Genomic DNA, 23,606 nt, shown 5'->3' with positions numbered 1-23,606 from the left:
AAAATGCCATTAGCCTTCTTGGCAACAAGAGCACACTGTTGACTCATATCCAGCTTCTCGTCCACTGTAACCCCTAGGTCCTTTTCTGCAGAACTGCTACCTAGCCATTCGGTCCCTAGTCTGTAGCAGTGCATAGGATTCTTCCGTCCTAAATGCAGGACTCTGCACTTGTCCTTGTTGAACCTCATCAGGTTTTTTTTGGCCCAATCCTCTAATTTGTCTAGGTCCCTCTGTATCCGATCCCTACCCTCCAGTGTATCTACCACGCCTCCCAGTTTAGTGTCATCTGCAAACTTGTGATGTGTACTCAGAAAATGTGAAGGAGTCTTCAGGAGTGAGGTGCCCAACTCCCACTGATTTTCAATGAGGGCTGGGGGCCCACCCTCCAATTAGCTGCTTTTAAAAATCTCACACCTAGTATTTAGTTAGCACAACCAATGCTTAGTACATGAAGGATTTCACTTTATCTCTTGCACATATATGCGCGCTTTCGCTCTCTCGCTCTCTCATATACCTCCACTCATCCTAAAATACTAGCAGGGGATTGTAGGGTTTTTGATTTAGGTTTTCCTTTCACATTGAGACTATATTTACCAAAATGTATGGTGACTAAACCAAGCTAAGTCAGTCATTCTGGAAAACACCTCAAAGTTGATAGTGGGTGACCAGGTCCACCCGATACCACCCATTCCACTGGTTTTATGAGTTTTCATGTGTGTTTAATTCCACCCTGTTCCCTTACTTTCTCACGGCAAGCAGATGTGCCCTCCATCCCTACCACATGTTAACATCTTTACAGTTTTGACGAAAACACTGGATTTGGCAAAAGGAGAAAAATTACTTCTCAGTGGCTGCTGTTGCAGAAGATCAAAAGTGGTCAAGTGCGGAAGACAGAAAGAATTTCTGTCTACAGATGCTCATAACCTTTACATGAATTCAGTGCATTGTGTTGGCTGATATGAGTGTTGCAAAGACGGGATTCAACAACTCCCTTAATCCCATCCACAGGGAATCCTGATGCAACAGAAGCATCAGGAGATATGGCGCACAATTGTCAGTACCATCTGTCCCACTCATCTGTTCCCCACTACCTTCTACTGCCACAATCTATTGGTCATTCTCTCTCTTTGAAGGGATAATGGGGAGGGGAATGGAGATGGAAGAGGAGGGAAGAAGCTGCTCATATTAGTTCACCTTAAGGTAAAAGAGAACTTGCTTCTTTCACTGCTGTCCTATCTCAATGCAGAAAACACACATCCATTGCAGCTTCTGAAGTTGGGTGGAGGACAGTAGAACCAGTTCCTGCTCTTCCTTCTTGCACTGAGTCACCAGACAGCAGCAGTAAGGGGGGGCTACAAGTTGCACCATATTCTTTCACTGTAGCTGTTTCCCCCATGGAGGGCACCTATTTTGCCCTGCAACATTTACCCTTAGCTCCCACTCAGGCCCTGAATGTGATGTGCCAGATCTAACCTGGGAAGGAAGTGGGGTGCACCAAAAAGATGGGTGGGTAGATTCTCTTACACACAACTTTGATCTTTAGCATCAGCCACTACATGGGAATAGCTTCACTACAAGGGAGTAAGAGACCCAATTGCAATACTACTCTCATAAGAGTTCTAGTAACGACCACAACAACAAGCAGGCAAGAGACAAGTGAGGAGACAAGTCAGGGTGGGGATAAATATGCAGCCACTGTTACCTAAAAGTTTTTATACACATAAAATGCAGAAGTCTTGGGTCATCTTATACCTCAGACTTTCCAAAATTTTAACATTCAATCTAGACTCACTTTAAATACTTGAGTAAGAGAGATTTGCCTTCTCTTATTGTCAACAGGAAAAGAGAAGGACATGTTCAACAAATCAGGGCACTTTAATAAATCAGATAAAATGTAGAAATCTGGTAATCTGAGCAGTTTCAAGCAAATTTTCCAAGTTTTATCAGTGTAACTGGCTAAAGGAATCTCAGATGACTTAGTGTTATCTGAAGGCCTTGATTCTCCACATATTTACATAGGTAAGGCGTCCCTAAAATGGACTTGTAGGAGAAACAGTCTTTAATGCAAGTGGTGTTTTATTAACATAGGTAAGGATTTAAGAAGCAATTTTATTAGTTACCTACTGACAAGGTCCCTTTCAACAATCCCGTCCCCAAATATGATGAGCTGTTCCCAGTTCCCTCCTGCTACTCTTTGCTAGCCACGATCTCACTGGATACTAGTTCAGGTTCCCTTCCCTCCCTACTTCCCAGCTGTTCTCATCCTATTGCTATAACTCCAGCTATAAGCCTCAGACTTCACAATACTCAGTTACCAGTCATTTGGAAACCAATAGGATAAGAATTAATCTTCCAAAATTAGATACTGACTCTGAGATTTGGAGATAAAAACCAATAGATGAACATTTTCACCCTACCATGTTCTTCAACGTGTTCAATGCACAGCTTCACGAACTTTGGCACTGAGCTGTTTTCTCTCTGACATAAACTGGTGAGATTGGAACCGAACACTTGATCTGGAATCAAGTTAAAAAAAAAAAAAAAAAAAAAACCAACCTCATTTATAGTTGAATGAGCTTCAAAGGATAAAACTAGTTCATGCACAACAGTGATATACCAAGAATATATGGCAACACCACATTGGGTAACAAGAAGCAACGGGCAAGGTTTTCAAAAGAGCTCAATACCCAATAAGCCTAATGGGAAATCCCTAGAGGGTTATAGGTATTAATCATCACACTGTGCCTCTTAATGTTTTCTTCCATTGTGTCTTCAAAGTATTTTCCTTAATTGTACTTTTTTCATGTAGTAAAATCTCATTTAAAAACAGTTACTATAATTAATGCATGCTGTTCTCCAGTGTTTTCCTAAACATTGTTTTTTCAACATTTTCCTTATTCTAATCACCTGCTTTTGTAGTTTACTACACTTTCTTTTGTAAAAGCTTTTGTATTTTTGTGTCTGTTAACTAACAGCTTCTGTATAACTCATTACACAAGGATAATGCAGGATTGCAGATTTATATTTTAAAATATACTAATAGCACCAACTTTTGAAGTTTATATGCTTCCTCCTTAAATAAAAACACCTTTATTAGATCCAAACACTAGCATTGCATTTTTGCACACAGTTCAACTTGGCTCAGTGTTCATACTAACTAATTTCTCAGAAATTTACACACAGTGCATAAAGTCAGTTCCAAGCTATAAAATGTAATGCAAAGCTGCAGTCTGAGAAGAATTCCCTCCATCCCAAACAATTAAAAATCCCACAATTTACTTTTGTAATTACGATCTGGAAGTATGACATATTTCGTAAATGTTTGGGCTCCTATTACTTAAGAAAATTGGTAGAAATACATGAAATTTGACAGATTTAATGTCAGAAGAATTTGGCCTGGTATATTTCTACTGATGTGAGCTATAGCTATATTTATTGTACCTAGTGGACTTTTAATTATGAAGCAGTGCAATGTATATTGGACAATAAGAAACTAAGTCTAGAATAATATCAAATCAATAACTTACATGAACTCATGGTTTAAATATTTAAACCTTCATTCACAATTTTAAATTTAGAAATTCTATATAAGTATATGTCATATTGGAACCATTACATGCTAATTAGCAACTCATAAGATATGTCTATACTACGAGCTAGCGGTGAGATTCCCAGCTTGCATATACATATGCATGCTAGCTCTCTTCTGAGCTAGTGCACTAAAAATCTCAGGGTAGCATGGGCAGCGGTGGCACAAGTTAGCTGCCCCCAAGTACAAACTTTCTTCAATCCCGTGGGTACATACTTGGAGCAGTTAGCCCATGCCGCCACATACTGCTGCCTGTGCTATCACAGTTAAACTATTATTTTTAGCACCCTAGCACACATGAGAGCTAGTGTGAGTACATGTATACAAGCTGGGAATCATACCCCAAGGCTACATGTACACTATGAGCTGAAGTCTGATACAAAGACGTATCATTTAAGAACTACTTTTTGGAAAAGATCAAATAAGTAAATTTAAGAAATATTAAAGCTAAAAACAAATTGACCAAGAGTAAAGAAATTTTAAGTTAGGATTCTTTAAACTCATCCTGTTTGGCTTAGGTATTTCACTTGTTTCTGAATAGCACATGGCTGTCTGGTATCTTGCATACTGCAAGATCCCTTTCTGAAACAGATGAGAATCTACACGTGTTCACCTCTGCATTGTAAGATCATTTTGTTTGCTTGTGTCAAGTGTTGGCTTCCCAAGCTTGCCAGCTGAAAGTGCAGAACAAAAGGATTCTGCTTCTCATAGGCATTGCCCAAGGCTCAGTGGGTTCTTGGGACCTCATCCACCCCATCCCTTCACCTCTGTCCATCATAATAGGAGGATTACTTCCTCTCTGTAGCTGAATTTGGTGACCACTAGGGCTGTTGAAAGAATGACACACACCTACCCCGGAACTAAAACTATCACATCTGCCATCTGTTACAAAAATAACTGGTTCCTTTTCAGTCAAATGTAGTTAACGTTATAAGGCTAGTTTCCTCTACAACACTAATTCCTGCTCTATTACAGACATGATTGTAAAATTCAGCTTATCAAAAGGTTTCCTGAAGAAATAAGGATAATTTACCCTTAATGTAGCCTTTTTCTCGAACAGCTTGTAATGTAGGGCGTCGTGTAAGAAATTTCTTCAGCTTTGTTTTTGTCTTCTTCTGTTCTGAAGAATCTACGCTGCTAGATATTTTCATTGCTAAAAAATAAAAATTTAATTTAATATAGAAATGTAAAAACAAACTTGACAAGCATTAAGTAGCTAAATAGTTTGCCCAGAGAACAATACAAGAAAAACTTATTTGAAGCTGGCAAATGCTTCAAGGAAAAAGAACAGTATATTCTAACACATTAAAATATACAGTGCAAACTATTCTCTCGCTCTATATTTTCATTTATGCAAGCACCTGGTATGTGCTAGGCACTTTCCGAACTCTCAAGAATGGCCCCTTCTCAGAGGAGCTTACAAGACAGAGGATTAGTTGCAACACTGCCATATACACATACACAATTTACTACAACTGTACTATTTCTAAGTCAGGCTTTTTACCTTAGATTTGTAAACTTCATATCCAGCATCAAACCTCCTTGATATGAAATTACTTACACAGTTAAAATAATTATCTTCTCATATTACATATGAAGCCAGAAACAAGAAGTGAAAAGTTTGCCTGATCACTTTGTTTATTCTGTGCATTTGACCTTTTAAGTTTCAGGTTAATTTGTCAAAAATATGAAACTTAATGAAGGGATCTTCACTTATTGATATATCTGCTAACTTTAAAAAACTCTCCAATTCTTCAGTACAGAAACTTCAAATTCATTTTATTCACTAGTCCTGGATTCTAGAGCAGCAAACTATTTTTCTTCCACCCAACCTTATCAAAAATCAAGTTAACTAAATAAAATTTGAATCTCAAATTATGAAGTATTTCTCTTACATCTTGCAAAGCTTACAAAAAACAACTGATGACGCTTAAGCTTTATGAAACCAAACAGCTAAATTTCAAATTTTTGAAAAGTAGTTATAATAATTAGTATATGGATTGTACACTGTGGTAAGGTACAGGGCAGTTAGGATTGTTTGGAAAACTTTAACTTTGTATGATCTTTCATTTGTTTATCTTTTAAAGCTGTTTTAAACTGCAATGCACTAAATGTTCTTTTTGCTTAAGTTATATTATTTCCAATCTTAACCAGGTAGATATTAATAATGAAGGTTTTACTGGGAATTAGCTTAACTTACAACGAAGTTTCTTGGAGTCCTTATGGTCCTTCTCTTTGTCTTGTTTTTCCACCCCTGGGGAATCCGGTACATCATCTTCAAATGCTTCATCAGACTCCACTGCCTATTGATTAAAAAAAAGACACTGATTAGTTCTCTTATAGCTTGACAGTTTTCAGAACAGACAAGAGTATATTTTATTAACAACCATAATCCATAGAGTGTCTTATAATACAAATATGCTTTTTAAAAATATTAAACTGGTAACTTCTTGGAATCAGATGCCATAGTCTTGTAAGCAATATTCTTTCCTGTATCAACAAGACTAATATTAACCCTTAACAGTTACAGGATTTGTTCACAAGGCCCAACAGAGAAAACGTCACTGGACAATCATTAGGTTAACTGAATTCAGTTAAGGTCAAAACACAAGTAGTATACCTGCCCTGCTGAGATTCTGTAACATCAACCAGCCAACCATATATAAAATATTCTTTCATGGGGAGGTAGGCTGTTTGCTATTCTATCTATGTTTTCCACCACAAAATCGCTTAGTGTGGGGGCTGGGTGTACACGAAGAGCACATGAAGCAGTTTCCCTATCTTTGTCAGCCATGGCTATAAATAAGAAGCAATCTTCTATGGCAGAAACTGGAAATGCCTGTTGGCAAAGCAAAGCATTGTCAGGCATAGTGACAGAACAACACCCCAAAGATAATTTGATAGAGTGATCTTGTCAGCCTCTGAAAGCCTAACCTTGTTTGCTAATGTCAGTGTTCTCTCAGCATGTTAAAGTGAATAGCTCACTCAGATGTAATCAATGTGGATTATTTTCTACAATCAGGCATAAATTCCAACTAATCCGAGGGCTATTGCCAAAGCCCCAGTGAAACTGTACCTGCAATGTGATACCTGGACAGAGCACACAATTCCAGAAATATTAGCAGTTTGGTAAGGATGCTCTCATTGGCTTTAGTGTAAGATCTCCATATTCTGTTCCTTGTACTCTACTCCATGATTCCAGGAATGATGTACTTCTACTTCATAAATATCATACTAACAAGACTGTTTTAGACTTGACTTCCACACTATTTCAAGGCCTCTATGTGCATCACCTTATTTTTGAGGAAAGAGTGAGACATTTTTATTTAAAAAAAAAAAAAAAAAAACACCACCAAAAAAACAATAATCAATGCTCTGGCCACGTGTACAATAAAAATATTTATAAATCCAGCAATTAAATCAATTATCCATTCAAAAAGGCTAGAAGTTAACCCTAACCCGTCCTCATTCCCTGCTGCCTTCTCAAAAGCCTAGGAGAACAGATAAAGTCCAGGATGCCCTGAAGATCAATACACTCAAGTTCTCGTTACAACAGTGGAAGGCTACCAGAGATAAGGATCTCTCACTGAGAACACTTGGCCAGTATCCTCTTCCATTCAGATCCTTGGCTGATCTCAAACCATTTATGACTAAACCAATTAAAGCCAAAACCTTCACCGAGAAATTAACTGGAATTCAACTGACATCATGGAACAAGTGTAACATGCTCATTCCTAGACACCTGACTATCCAAATGGGCAACCACATTCTGTACTAGCTGAAGTTTTTGAATGGTATTTGGGTATAGTCCCTTGTACAGCATATTGCAGAAATTGAATCCTGAAGTGACAAAGATTAGGATATATGTAACGAGGTCTTCAACAGAAAGAGGTTGGAGCCCTTTAGAGAGCCACAGGGGGAAAAGCACTCTTGGCCACTGCTGCTATCTGGATATCCAGAACCAGCTGTGAATCCAGTGTTGTTTCCAGGTTTCACAACTGTTACCAATAATGGGAACATATTTAGAGCTCTGAGCGGATACAAAATTTATACCTGTCAATGCAGATATCCACGGATATAAAGCAGATATCTGTGGAGCTGTAGGGCTTTACCAGGAAATGGAGCGGCAAAAGCAGCAGCATGTCAGGCTGCCGCTCGCAGGAGCCGGCACCCAGCCCAGGCAGCTCCTCTGGTGTGGCTGTACTGCCCCTAGCCTCTCTCACTGGGGCGGGCACCAGGCTTACTGGCAGCTGTCCCTGGTCACACTAGTGTGGGCAAGTGGCTCGCATGCTCCTGGACAGGAGACGCACACCACTGTATGGAAGAGACTCCTGTCCGGGAACGTGCATGAGTGCTCTAAACATATTCCCATAATCAAGGGAGCTGAAATAAACTCAGCTAATTTTCTCAGTTGCCTCCCCAAGCCAAACAAGCTCTACCTCATTCTTGTCTGGACTAAATCTCAACCCAGCTAGCCCTAAGCTAAATTGAAAACTGTTAACAATGGGTAATCCACCTCACTTGTGGCCCATGGGTCAGACGGAGGAAGACAAAGTAGAAACCATCTGCATACTGGAGACAGTGCAGCCCTAACTCTTAATTAACATTCATACCATATACATGTTAACCAGGAGAAAGCCCTCAGGGTAGATGAGCAGTTGCCCAAAATTATCCTGTGGGTGTATGAAGAAAGGAGTTAAGCCACTCAATAGATTTTTCTACTTGTGCCTGGGGATCACACATGTGCCAACACCATCTCGTGGTCAAGAACACTGTTTTAGACTGTCATCTGCCTTCAATCAGCAATAAATAAAGTTTGTATTCATTGCCAGGAAGATAACAATCAAGACTACTGCAGTCTTTGTGCAATACCCAGCTCTAAAATTAAACTGACTGAGGTAACAGATCTTAAGAATCTAGATAGTGATGGAGCTGCCTCACCGCCACCTTCTCAATAACCTTTCCCAAATATAAAGCTTCCCTACAAAATGGTAACTACAGTTTGTCAGTATCAAGAGATTGTTCTTTGATAAAAGGTCTAATTCACTTCTTTTAAAAAATAAAAAGCACTTGGCATAATGCTTTCTCTAGGGAGGCACTGACAATCAACTCTAGTAATATCACACTAGTCTTCACCAGCCAGGAAGGGTATTACTCTAATTTACATGCAATTAAACATATGTAACTTAAGCGAATGACTGACATACTCAAGCAAAAAAGTCTGCACTTAATATCTAAGTACTTATATGGACCTCATCACTGCAGCATTCAAGTACATCAGACATATATAGATTTTATTCTCATAATGCCTTTTCACCACAAAAGTATTATCCCCATTTAACAGATGGGGAACGGAGACACAGGTAGATCGAGTGACTTGCTCAAGAAAGCAACTTGCACAGGAATCTTGTAGTTGAGCTGGAAACTGAATCCAGGTCTTCTGAGTCCCAGTTGAGCATCCTATCCATTAGACAATCCCTTTTCCCCTTATCAATGCTTAGTGCTATTACATTAGCCAGTCAACAGGGATCACTCAACTAGCTACTAAATGCCCTTTCCTCTTCCCACTTCCAATATACTCACTTTCCAAGAAGTCAAGAAATGAAAGCATGAGTGATACACTTAATGCTTGAAGGGCTGGAATCATGGAGTAGGTCACAAAATAGTTTCTAACTATGACAGCACTGAAAAAAATATCTTCAAGATTTAAGTACATACCTGATTACTGATAGTATAACTAAGAACTTTAAACCACTCATTAATAAAAACGTCATTATCAGATTGAATTAAGAGTTCAGTTCCTTGCCGGGTTTTCAGCTTTAAAGAAAAGAAATATTCTATTAGAATTAAAACAAAATACAAATATTCAGAATAATTCAGTGTTTTAATATCATGTTAAGTTAAAATCAACAGTTGTACATGACCACAAACGTGCAGTAGCTGCAATTCATAGGACAATGCAAGCCGGTGTGTGTCAGACAAGATATCAAACCCTAAAGTGAATCTTAACTATCCTTTATTGTGTATACATGCTTTACAACTATTGTTTGATTAATATAGAAATTTTAAATGCTGTAACTATTAATTATATTTATCTGTGACCTTTGTCTTCTCATTTTCAGATAGGAGTACAATGTGCAGCATGTCGTAGTTAGCTATGCTGATAATATAAATACAGCAGACCCTCGCTAGAATGCGCGTCTTTATAGCGCAAATTTAGTTATAGCGCGGGACCGCACATGGATCCCAAACTGAATTACCTTCATTGGAATCCATGGTAACGCGGTCCCCGCGTTAATGCGGGACCATGCATGGATCCAAAACCCCGCGTTCTAGCGGGGGTCCGGTATACAAGGTACACAGCCAAGGGGTATTATCAGATGATCCAGTTCTCACAACAGAATTAAGAAATAAGACAAGGGTATAACATGTTGATCAGTGCTTAAAGTTATTCAAAATACACACATAAAATTGAATTCTATTTAGCAGCATATGACAACAGTTAACTTCTAAGAGATGTGTTAAAATGACAATATAGTATTCTGGTTTCAGCTAACGTTAAGTTCCTGGCTACTGCTTTCAGGTGCCATATAATGATTCAAAAATTGATGCCACTAAAAAGAACAAATTAACCTAAATTAAAAGCAATTATACATTATAGGCTATATTAAAAAGGTAAACAGCTTGCACTTACAGTAATGTGTACATATTTTAGAAAAACCTTTATCTTGATATTGTCCTGGGGCACGTATGCCTTTAATCCAACTGACTGATTTTTTGTTTGTTTGTTTGTTCGAAGTTTAGAGAAGCTTTTTTCCCCCTGGAGTACAGTAAACCACCAAAACAAAGCCATACTTCTGAAAAGTAAATAAATTCACCTCAATAACGTTCTTTTTGCTGGATTTGTCCTTTGATGCCCAGTCAATAACTGCCCCTCTGAGATCCACTGTGAATTCTGGCTTAGATTGATTGACCCCAAACTTCTGAAAGAAAGAATAAATAATGATTTTCTTTGATTAGCTACCCCTAAAAAGTGTACACAGACTTGTGCGCCGCATATATAATAGAGCTTAGTATTTTACAGTCTACACACAGTTAACTCAAGTACAGTGTTCTGCCCAACTACCCAACAGAAGCGGTACCATGAAAAACTAAATGTTTCCAAAGAATGGTCTGTTTTTGAGGCTAGGTAAATGTACAGATACCGATAAATGCTTTAAATGAAAGAACCAACTCCAACACAGAATTTTTTAATGTAACAATTGTACAACTATAATTTGATTATAGTATGGTTTTGGGCATAGATTGTCCAAAGTTGTAAACAGGTTGGCGTTTGGTGAAGTCATTCTAGCATTTAACCAACACCTGGACACTTGGACTTAAAAAATACTAATGGCTTTACTAGACAGGCAAAAATACACCCTTGTAGAATATAGTAAAACCTCTCTCTGGTGTACTGACGGGATGTTGGTTTTTAAGGAATGTTTCATAAAACCCAATTGATTTTACAATTAAAATTTTACTTAAAACATTTCCCTGTAGTATTTGCAACACAAACTCTGCTGCACTGTGTAAGTTCACAGAAACAGAAAGCAATTTCACTGTCTAATCTAATAATCAAATACTGAATAACCAACATAAATTGTGAAAGATTGAGAAGTACAACCCACAAGTGTCCTTCACGCAAGTGGGAAAAACCATTCAAACTTTCTTTTTTCACTCTTTTCCTGATATCAGCACAACCACTAGTTTCCTTATTAAACAAGGAGTGTTGCATTGGGTTTTATGAAACAATAAAATAAAAATTAAAAACACACTGATGAGGTTTTACTGTGGTACATGTGTAATGTAATAACAGTCTTAAATGGAAAGCTGAACTTTCACTAGAGTTTCACCCCTTATCGCTCAGCTTTTATTTCCCTTTAAAAGGGTCTGAACCTGTGGTCTTCACAAAACACAAAAAGTAATTTTGGGCCAAAAAATGAATAATCAAAATTTTAATTAGCCAAAAAAGGGAAAATTAGAAGTGAAGTGCTGATGGCATAGAAATTCAGGGCCATACCATCACTGAGAGACTCCTGGCTCCAGACTAATGACTTAAACATGTTTTGTCTTTCTAAAAAGGTGATTTGAATGTGTGTGTGGAGTGCTGATTGACTGCTCTGGAGAAAAAAATCCTCACGTTAGCCACAGACCAGGAACCCATGGAGAGTATCAATGCAAGCTTCTCCACAGTGAATCTACCAATATGCCTCCGCTCTATTCAGGAGGAACCACCTTTAGGATGACAATGGTTCGTTTCCATTCACATTTAATCTGTGTCCTCTCTGCTGAGACTGTCAGCAATGATGTTTGTTAGTGCCAATGGTTCTGTACCATGGATATTGTCCACCATGAACAGAGCAGGAGCTTTTCAAAGGCAAATAGCAGTTGGGTAACTAATTATTATTTGTGGCTTTACAATCTTAGTTTATGGGAAATTATTCAAACACTGTGGGGACAACAGCTATATGCCAAACAGAATGACCACTTAAAATAAAAACACTACCTCATTTCATATGCGCCTCTAAGCAGCCATCCAATGATAAGGAAAACCATTTTAAAATAGTTTTGCAGCAGTAGTCAGAGGCCTTGCTCAGGATCAGGCTCATTGAGATAGCTGCTGTACAAGCACACACAAATATAGGATACCTGACAACCACCTAGGCCAATTCAAACTATTAACTTAGTCTGGTAATATATGAAATGAAAATTCTCTCTCTGAATCATTCATTTCCTAACACACGCTGAACTTTTTTGACTATTATTTTTTTTAAATCATTTAAATGAAGGGAGGAGGGATTTTACTGTTTTCTTTATTTTCCCAACAAAAGGATAGAAGAAAAGTTTTTCAGTAAGAATTTGTCTTTAAACTAGACAGACCCAATCCTCCAGAAAGATTTTATGTTCCAATTAGAGATAGTGGCTTGTAATTTTATTCTTTAATTCTTTTATATACACAGTTGCACAATACTGGTAAGTTATGGTATAGTAGATAGTTTTAATAATATAAACATATTTAAGAGATCTCAGATAATGTAGACTTTTAGTATAGGTTGACAACTGAACATTTCAAAGCAGTTTGTTGTATTTTAGTAAATCACACAACTCAGATTTTCCCAGAATATTTATTAATTTTGTCTTATTTGTATTACCATAGTGCCTAAGAGCCCCTATCATGGACTAGGGCTCCATTGTGCTAAGTGTTACAAACAGAACAAAAGGCTGGTTCCTGCCCGCACTGAGCTTACATTAGTTGGCAGTGGACAGTGCAAAACTTTTGGTACCAAGCAGTTAAGAATCAGGCTTTCATTCAGCAACTAAAAGTCTAAATTTCTTCAAGAATCAGTTCAGATTCTGAAAGAATGTACAAAAATCCAAACCACATAGTCACTCATGTATTCAGGAACAACGGATGGTAAATATTTATGAGCAATCTGGACTTAACATTTCATGCATTCAGCAGCACATTTTGATTGACAATGGAAAGGAGTTTACATTAGTTTAATTTCTCTTATTATTTTGCTAATTAAACATGCACAGATGCATTTATATTGTCCTATTGCAAACCCCACCAAAGAGATCATAATCAAAAGTGATTGCCACAAGTGAGATGTTGGCAACCATACCAAATCTCAAGTAGCCTGACTACATTTAAAGTTAACAGCCTCTTTCCCTTTCCTCTAAAGGCACTAAAAGGTAATTGCACAACTATGGCATCACTTTGGGGGGGGGGGGGCAACATTTCTGTCCATCATCATCAAAACATACTGAAAGTATGCCCACCAAAGCTTATGCCCAAATAAATTTGTTAGTCTCTAAAGTGCCACAAGGACTCCTCGTTGTTTATACTGAAAGTAGATTTTGAAGTTTTGCATTTGAGCTTTAACGTTTTTTTTTAACTGATAATTTTGCAGAACTGAAGATAGCTCAAACGAGCCAATTACCATCCCTTACAAACTTGGTAGCTCAACAGTAACATTTTAACCTACAAATATTTGATTCTTTTCTGAGAATACAGCATTTCTATATTGTATCCACACTATACCAAAGAAGGCGGTCTTATTGTATGTAAACTGGTATGGTGTTTTGCATCTGTTTTCTGCATGCTCTGCAGTAAGACATCCTTGACATGTATGCAGTCATGAAATCATTAGGTATTTCATTTATAGCTAAAATTGACAGGTTTCAAACAGACCATTCAATCAAATGCATATAAATATCTTCCAAACATCCTAAATTAGTTGCATTGTTAGAAAGAATTAGAGACAGGCCCTAAAAGCTGTTAATATACTATATCATGCTCTCCATTAGTCAAGATACTAGTGGTTCAAGTGGCTGGTACAATGTGGATTAGAACTCCAATACCAATGAAGTGGATTATCTTTGTATTTAGTTCCATTAGGGTGATTACAGGATTATTGGAATATACCTGTTAATTTTTACCTTATACAACCTACACACACACACACACACACACACAAACCCCACAGAAGATACAGAGAAAACATGAAGCGTTACATAAAATGGCATGAAAATTACTTCAACTCAGTTAGCAATTCTTGGTAAAATGATGTGTCTTTCAAATTTATTTTAAGACACTGATAGTGAATAAAATAGTATGGTGGCAAGAGGCATGTAACGGGAACACATACAGTGATAGCTGAAACAGGATCACAGTTTACATAGGTGACAGCAGGCCGACCACTGAGAGCATTTTTCCAAGAAGAAAACAGCGAGAGCAGGAGCTCAGGAATTAAGCCCCACTGGCAAAATGACTTGGTGAGAAAAAGGAAGAAAAATGATGAAGTCACAAAGCAATGCACAAGAGAAAAAGCAAACATCAACCACTAGGTAACCACTAAACAAATCTTTTCAACCAGATGATGGTGACACTAAACTTGGGTCTTAAATAGGATTCAAGTGAATCTTAAACATGACTGTACAACATGCGTTTAAATATTCTTATGGGTTATTTCTGAAGGGTAAGAGTTTACAAATGACTGATGAGTAGTTTTTAAAATATTGTATTCATTTTTTTCATTGCACAGGGAGAGCAGAAAAGTGCATAAGATGTATAACAGAGATATACAGTCTTTGAAAACAGATACTCTCCCTTGATAATTTAAAGGCTAGTTTACACTGATCACACTGTAAATATTTTTCTCATTTCCAACACTGCATTCCTTAAGGTACTAAATAGAAAATCTTTTACCATATCGTGGACAAGATATGTACTTGTATTTAAATTAGATCTGTGGTTCCCAAACTTTAACAAACTGTGTCACAGAGTTTAAGACCAGACAGGACACTATATCATTGGGTCTGACCTCCTGTATCTTACAGGCCATCACACTAATCCCAACAATCGAAATTAGACCAAAGTATTACAGCCCACAGGAGATTAGATATGTCTCACAAGCAGAGAATAGGTGCACCAGTGCATGAAGCCCCTGAGATGGTAGGGAAATAATTAAGTGAGATATACCTAGATAATCCTGGTAAGTGACCCAAATGCTGCAGAGGAAGGCCAAAAAACCCCAAGGTCACTGCCAATCTGACCCAAGGGAAAATTCCTTCCTGAATCCACATATGATCAGTTAGATCCTGAGCATGCGAGCAAGAACCATCCAGCCAGACACCCAAGAGAGAGAGACTGCTTGGTGCCAACTCAGAGACCTGGCCCTCTCCGTCCAACCTCCAGCCGGAGATTCTCTGAATTGATTTGGAAGATTACAGTGTGCGTTATACCTTTAGCTACAGAAAACTATAAAAATGATTAGAGGGTACCAATAACAGCAATGTGCTTTAAAGGGGAGGATCATCTTTATACATGACAGAGACTGAATATCAGAGTTCTCATGAACATCTGTAGTGAATATGCTATTCTATAAAGTGGGTTGGTGAAATTAAGCTAATTAGATTCCAGAGAAAAACTAAATTTTTATTATTGTAAAATCTAATCACTTCACTAATCCAAGCATTTCCCACTCCCATGCTCACCTTTCCAGATTCTCCAATATTTCTTCAATATGCCATGTTATTAAATTTATGTAAAAATCACATGCACTGCACAGAAAAGCATTTAAGTATTTATATGTAATTGATTTTTTCCTTTAAAATGTAAATGCTTGTAGATATGTCTTCTACCCAGTTTTAGAATGATTATAGATGCACAAGTCATTTAACATTTGTTTCCTTTATCCTTTTAAGTGTTTCAAGCTCACTTTTTATGCTTCGTCAACCATGCTTCCACCCCCATGCACACCCTCTCCTGTTCTTTCAATTCATTCATATTGTGTGACCATTAGGTCACTAGGTCCACTCTCTATCATATCCCAATATGATTAACATTGCCTCATTCCTTTTACTCTTCATTTTGTTCTTCCTCACCCTATTTTTTCTCTTTCCTTCCTATCATCACCTCCTGGTCCATCCTAGTAGCTTCTCTGTCCTTACCTATTCTCATTGTGCTTCCTGCAACCATCCACTCTACTGCTACAGAGCAACAGAATGGCAAAAATGACAAGATTTCTGATCTCTGAAATGAAAACAGTCCTTCAGAAAAATTGTCAGTACCAATTTGCTGCTCATACAGTGTGAAGCAGCAGAGGGTGAATCAAGCAGAAAAAAGTTCCAGAGAGTATGCTAGAATAATAGCACATGCCAGTCAAATACAGCTGCTAGAATTACAATCTGTTTATCTAACCATTCATTAGTTTTCAAATAGGACTACATACATATTTAATATTAGAACTTCAGTAATCTCGTACAAAATCTAATATGGAAAGAAAATGGATAGCAAGACATTTCTGTGATGTAACTGGATATATACATAATCATTGAAACAATAACTGTTATTCAGCTTGGTGTAGATATAAATTTGAAGACCTTTCAGTCTCAGGATACCCTTAAACAATGCCTTTTGTCTATTGGACATACTGCATGTGAAAAAAATATTTCTTTCAACATGCAGCATAAAACAAAATTCAATAAAGCATGGATTGTAACATGACAAAAGCTCAGTAAGTGTTCTGCCTTCTCCCCCAGCCCTTAGATTGCTTCACACACATCGGGAGCATAATCTATGAAGTACATACTCGCCGATTCAGTTCTTCCAGTGTAATAATTTGAGCTTTAGCATTTCCTTTATTATTTAATTTTATGTATTTATTTCAAACTTACCTCAGAGTGTGAAAAATCTCTTCAAGCTACTAACTAATCCATGAACCAAAAAACACACAAAAAACAGACCCAATTCAGAAACACATTGGTGAGAAACAAATCAAGGACATATTTGGTCTGGAGCATCTTCTGCAAAGTGCTGTCTTTTTATTAAATTCTGACAAACTTGAAGACAACTGAAAACCCTTTATGAGTTTCTAAATTAGTGCTGATAAGAATGTATCACAAGATTTTTTTGTAACACAGAAAAGAGTATATTTGGTTTTCTTCTTATCCTTCATCATACTTGACTGCTACACTAAGCTATTTTCCCCCTCCCTCATTTTCCTTGATTTGTCATTTTTTGAATGATGTAAGTACCTTTTTATATAGATTCTACAGATAATTGCTAGAATTTATTGTGCTTAATCTGATCCACATTTAAATAAAGCAAAAAGATGGGTTGAAGTGCTTACCCAACTAGTTCCAGTTCCTTGGGTTTTAGTAAACAATAACGATGAACCTTGTAATACTGCCCATGAAGACATCCAGTTCTTTCTGCAATTAAAATACTGACATTTATATTTGTTTGCAGATAAAATTAGACTACCTCACATTGTCCATCACTGCTAGAATGTTGACTGGTGTGTTAGCACAATTAACTACATATATACTCATTAGTGACATTAGTAAGTCTTTTAATTGCTACTATTGTATTTGTGATGGGGAACTTGTGTTAATAGCCCCAAGCTGGCCATCAAAATCTAAACCAAACAGAGCTATTTAGTAATGAAAGCCACCAGTTTCACTAGAAGAATCACAGTGTATAATTATGACCTCAAAGATGCTAATTTAGCATGCCCAAACTGCAGGGTATTAAATAGGTTATGTCAAAGCATTGCATAATCATGAGACTGACTGATCATGGTATCTCATACCTACACAGGATGTAAATGTACCATATTTGATAGAATACACTAATTTGTATTTGGATTGAAAGAATATTTGTTGTGTATTTACAATGCAGAAAAATGTAAGTCCGTTACCATTTCTGAACACCTATTCCCTTGAGGTAAAAAACAAAAAATCTTGAGTAGCCATGTCTTCTAGTCTTATTGCCTAAGTATGAAATAATAATAAATTGCTTAGCAAAATAGACAGGATGGCAATACTGCTTCTTTTTAAGCAGAAGTCCATAAACCTAAATGGCTATACTAAACCTATCTGCATGATTTTCAAGGGCTTCTTTGGAACAAAAAATGTAATATTGCATCTGAGTCTAAGCAAAGCACTAACATTCAGAACATTCCACATTTTAAATTAGACTAAAGGAAAAGTAGACCTGAGTTAAGTAGAAAATATTTTTACATTAATGCAACATTTAAAAACAAAAAATAAGGTAGAATTCCAAAAGTAGTCTCATAACATCAGACTGTCCATACTACAACCTGTATATTTATACCTATTTATAATTTAAGTGGCCATCTGTGGAGCTAAGCAAAAAGAGTCATAGAAATTAAAGATGAAGACCATCACCGAGGCCAGAGGTAAGATTGAGCCAGTACTCTGCGGTATATCATACTGACAATTCTTTGGTGGCCAACTGGTTTCTGAAACATTTCAGCTTTAATTTTTTTAAAAAGTTTAGTTTATAACCCTTATATCTGAAAAGAGAATACTCTGAATGTGAACACTGAAGTCTTACTGATGCCACACATGGATAAATTATCACTTTAAGTAATGTGAACTGCCTCACTCCTCTCAACTCCAACACTTAACTATTTCACAGCTGACCAGTTTCATCCAACAGTAATACATACCCCAACCTCAAAATAGCACTCCAACATAAAACCTTAGCCGACTGACCTCATATGCCTTCGCATCAATTATATCAACAAATCAGCACATGCTGAATCACTTAAGGTTTTGTTTTAGAGTGCAAGTTTGATGAAGTTGGGTATCTACTGCTTTTGAGCATCTGTTGGAGGTGGAAATGAAAGCCTTATGGAGTATTGGAGTGAGTTACTGACTGTTGTAGGCAATAAGGAAGTGGAAAGGAATGCACAAGTCTTCCCTTTTAAGATATTTCCATGCCTTTAAGGTTTTGGGTGGACGCTGTCGCAATCTTCACAGTCACAAAATGTAGTTTTTGTTTATTTCCTAGATATTTTTAATGCATTTTTGATGTACCTCAGCGAATGGCACCAGAGGCAGGGAAATCAGAGGGAGAAACTGACCTTCCCAAAGCTCCTCCTGTGTTGACCCTCCTGAAAATTGTGAGAAACTGTGATGTGCCTCAGTAAATTCTTTATGTCTAACATTTTATCACCATTTTAAAAGTTACTGAGACTAAGTACACCAAAAGCAGCCCTCTGTTTAGCAGTGACAGCATAACCTGTCAGCCGGAGGGAACTTTACTAAAGGAGTCACTTCCCAACACACTCCATGGCCTCTCATGGACTTCTAGAACTTGGATACAGCCAGATGCAGTTGCAGCACTAGGGTGCATGTGTATTACACCAGCAGATCTGTTTACTGCTCTCCCCATTCCCTGATGGAATGAAGCATTCTTCTCAAATTTCAAATATGCCAGCGGAGGACAGTTGCAAGAGTGATGGCCACCATGTTGGCCAACACAAAGGATTAAATCAATGACCTCCACAGCTAAAAGCCTTTACAACTTATCCTAAAGAGTCAGGCTCTCAAGCTGTCACAAACTCGCATCCTCTGTGGATTTGGCACAAAACGTGACAACACACTGACCAGTGAGTTACACAAGCAAAATGTGTGATAAATGACTGAAACGTGTATTTTACGATTCACATCATAATTTACAGATCATAGTTTAAGTACAAAACCTACTTTTAAAGTGGTCTATTCACTGTGCAAGTCACAGATAATCATACTAACCTCTCACAGATCAGCAGCAGGATATGAACCTCTTGACCTTCAGATCCCTTACTACTAGAGATACAGGAGTAACTGCTAAAGCCTCCATAGACCTGCTATTGGAGGAGGACTTAACACTTTCCCAATGGGTTACACAACTGTTTACTAGTCAGCAGTAAACGGTTAATGATCCGGAATCATGGATTCTATCCCTACCTCTGGGAAAGGAGTCTGGTGTTATAGTGGTTAGAGATAAAATAGCCAAAATAGGGTTAGTCACTTTGAAAGTCAGCATAGCGCAGTGGATAAGATTGGGTTTTTTCAGAGATCTAAGTTTTGTATTGGCAATGATATTGTATAAACTCTCTAATTTAATTGAACAAATTAGGGTGGGTGAATGTTTGGCAGCTCTTCATTAACTGTTCTAGATTGGGGTTGAGGGTTGTTGTCAATAAGGGTAGTGAATTGCATGGAAATTTAAACAGCATTTAGGAAAGGTGAGATTTGAAGTCCTAGTCTTCTCTTTCCCACCTCAGGAAGCTTTCCTCTAGGCTTCAGAGGGTATTTGGTGAAGGAGTCACTGTGATAGTGTTTGCACAATGATGATTTGTTGTTAAATTAGCCTTGGTGCACATTTTCCATTATGGCTAAAAAATTATAAAATGCTCTCTAGATTAACACTACTAACGTGAAACTGATACTTGAGGAATCAGTACGAGGCACCACAACGTAGACAAAGGAGAAGATCCCAGAGTGCTCTAGATTTCTTGCAAAAGAGGTACAAAGGAAAATGAGACAATCCAGTTGGGAAAAAATTGCCAAAAGTGGTAATATTATAACTTCTTGTTTGAATTCATTTTTCAAACCATGAAAAATTCAAATAGTGTTCCAAGTTCATGTTTTGTTTTTTGCCATTTCAACGAGATTTTTACAAAATAAATGGTTAAAGCTCCTATTAAAACTGAACTCTAGTGCAACCTCAACTATAGTGCAGTTATAGCACAGCATCAAAATACACCTCATACCAGTCTCTTTGAAAGTTTTTTTTTTTTTTTTTTTTTTTAAGTGCAAACGAAAGATGAAAGTGGTAGTCAAACTTGTATCCACAAAAGAAATAAGAATACAGACCAGAACATCTCCTCTCCTATGGGGTATAGTGCTAGACAAGATAGCTAGAGGCAACAACTGAAGCCTCTCTCTCCTCCAGGGAATACAACTACTCTTGGAATGCAGGAGAAGAATTAGTACAGTGTTGATTAAAATTTACTTTGTTATGAAAGTCACACTTCAGTTCTATAAAGGAAGACTTATTTGAAGGGAAAACAAAAAGAAGAAAGTTCTAGTTAAATTGCTAATACCATACACGATTAATACCTTTCATCATCATATTCCTTACCAGTTAGTTTAATTGGTATTTGGAAATGAACAATTTGGATAATTACCACAAAAACTAAGTAGGTGAACCTGTGGATTGATTAATAATTGCTATAGCCTCACAATATCGCACCCAAATGGAGTATGAATGAGCACTTTCAACTAAAGCAGGATCTTATCCAGAGACCTGACATGCCATAGTCTGTCTTGTCAGAAGTCTAGGATCTTTAGTCCACTGACAGAATCACATGTTTAGCTTTGGGGTAGGGAAAATGTTGTCCCAAAGAGAAACTGGGGCAAAAATCACACAGAAGTGTTACAAATTCTATCCAGAATAAAGAGGTTACAAAAACTGATTAAAAGTTCTACTATGAAAATCCTAATATCTGCTATTGCATATTTACTTTGATAAATAGCAATACACAGAGCTAGAATATGATGATCAAGGAGATATAATTAAGTGTAGACTTACCGGACTTTTTTCCCATTTTCTGTAATTTTTGTTACGTTTAATAATCCATACTTCTCTTGACCCTGTAGGGCAACAGACATTAGACAAAGAATAAGACATTACATTTATGAACACGGGCCTCTATATTCCTGTTCATCAGTAACACCACTGAATAAGCATTTGGCAATAAGAAATATTTTCACTAATATGACACTTGCAGAAATTGTATTATGTTTAAATATATGCATAGTGATGAAAACAAGATGACAATGGAAGGTTCATTATTACCATTCAATAAGTGGGAAGCTGACCCTACTCAGGGCCCCATGTACTCTGTTGCAAACTAATTTCTTTGACAGTCTGGGGCAGCAGACTGGAAATTCCGTGGCAGCTTCATTTTAAATTAAGGTTTGTAAATGAAGGTCATTCTACACATTGATGACATACTGTATGCCCTCTCTTAAAATGATTGGGCTAATTGAAGACAAACCAGCCTTAACTCTGAATTCTGTCAGTTAAGAAGAAGCTTTTAGAAGTAATTTTAGCACTGCATTTTTTAAAAATATACTTTGCAGACTCAGTAAAAAAAATTTCCCACTCGTGTGTTTAATTTAGCTTAAACATAGGAAGTGAAACACTGCTTTGATGTCTCGTATATTATTTCCCCACCCCAAGTACATGCTTAAAGATTAAAACAAAAACTGCTGTGCTATGCTTTGTAAATTAAAGCCCAAGAAATTAATTGGTCAGCATCTGCGTAAATTTGTAGATCTCTTGATGGCTGACTGATCACCCCACACAGCAAAAAAAGTGGTTTGCAGGTGCCATGGGGTTAAATATTTTCCGATGTTATGCAACATTAAGAACATATATAGGCATATTTATCAAATTCTCGGATAAAAAGGAAACTTTATACTTGTACTGTTTCAGACTTGCAGAATGAAGTAATAAATATAAATTCTGCTACTTCCTCCTTTGTTGTATGCAGTTTAGTTGTAGCCATGTCAGTTCCAAGATATTAGAGACACAAGGTGGGTGCGGTAATATATTTTATTGGACCCACTTCTGTTGGCGAAAGAGATGATGTTTCGAAACATACAGAGCTCTTTTTCAAGTCTGGGAAAGGTACTCCCAGGGTCACAGCAAAATGCAAGGTGCAGCATAAGAAGTTAGCACATATTGTAAGGGACCATTCAAGGTAGAGTGGCGTGTTAACATCTCTGCAGTCATAGTACAAAAAAGAGGGGGTTAGTGGGTTACAGATCATTATAAGAAGCCATAAATCCAGTGTCTGTTCAATTCATGATTTTTAATGCCTAGCAGAGTAATGAATTTAAGCTCCCATGCTCATCTTTTGAAAGTGTTGTGTAGGTTTCCTTTAAAGATGAAAACTGATAGGTCAGATATACAGTGATTGCTTTGTGAAAAGTATTCATCCACAGGTGACAGGGTGTTTTTGTCTTTTATCATTTTCCTGTGAGAGTTCATTTGAGAGCACAGTGATTGTCTGGTTTCACCCACACAGTTATTTGGGCATTTACTTCACTAGATGAGATAAAACCCAGATAATTCATATACCATATACCAGCGGTTCGCAAACAAGGGTACGTGTACCTCTGGGACTACACAGAGGTCTTCCAGGGGGTACATCAACTCATCTAGATATTTGCTAAATTTTACAACAAGCGACATAAAAAGCACTAGCGAAGTCAGTACAAACTAAAATTTTATACAATAGCTTGTTTATACTGCTTTATATACCATACATTGAAATGCAAGTACAATATTTATATTCCAATTCATTTATTTTATTATATGATAAAAATGAGAAAGTAAGCAATTTTTCAGTAATAGTTTTGTATTTTTATGTCTGATTTTGTAAGCAAGTAGTTTTTAAGTGAGGTAAAACTTGGGGATATGCAAGATATATCAGACTCCTGCAAGGGGTACAGTAGTTTAGAAAGGTTGAGAACCACTGCCATATACCACATGCTGTGATAGGACCCATAGATCTTGAAAAGTGTGTTGTCAGGTGTGTCATTATTGTAGCAGTGGTGATACAGCTGCAGTTTTTGCATCTGTTGTTCTGCCAGAGTCTGG

The 23,606-nt window shown here is 37.2% G+C and overlaps 1 protein-coding gene across 6 annotated transcripts in view; it reads right to left on the bottom strand.

Moving 5' to 3' along the window:
- Positions 1 to 23,606, bottom strand: part of ARHGAP12 (Rho GTPase activating protein 12) — a 149,630-nt gene that overhangs the window by 9,005 nt on the left and 117,019 nt on the right. For 4 of the 6 annotated variants that reach the window (XM_026652066.2, XM_026652068.2, XM_026652069.2 and 1 more), the window contains 7 exons: positions 21,528 to 21,589; positions 17,269 to 17,350; positions 10,468 to 10,572; positions 9,308 to 9,406; positions 5,790 to 5,892; positions 4,623 to 4,742; positions 2,418 to 2,516 (listed from right to left, as the gene is read on the bottom strand). In XM_026652066.2, the coding sequence (XP_026507851.1) occupies positions 2,418 to 2,516; positions 4,623 to 4,742; positions 5,790 to 5,892; positions 9,308 to 9,406; positions 10,468 to 10,572; positions 17,269 to 17,350; positions 21,528 to 21,589 (670 nt within the window). The remainder of the gene's footprint in view (positions 1 to 2,417; positions 2,517 to 4,622; positions 4,743 to 5,789; positions 5,893 to 9,307; positions 9,407 to 10,467; positions 10,573 to 17,268; positions 17,351 to 21,527; positions 21,590 to 23,606) is intronic. The other 2 variants (XM_026652067.2, XM_026652070.2) reach the window with 1 other exon arrangement.

Source organism: Terrapene carolina, unplaced genomic scaffold, assembly GCF_002925995.2.
Source record: "Terrapene carolina triunguis isolate 2854851 unplaced genomic scaffold, T_m_triunguis-2.0 Scaffold111, whole genome shotgun sequence".
NCBI classification, from domain to species: Eukaryota; Metazoa; Chordata; order Testudines; family Emydidae; genus Terrapene; species Terrapene triunguis.
The sequence above is the reverse complement of the archived record's forward strand: the minus strand, read 5'-3'. Positions and strand labels throughout refer to the sequence as shown.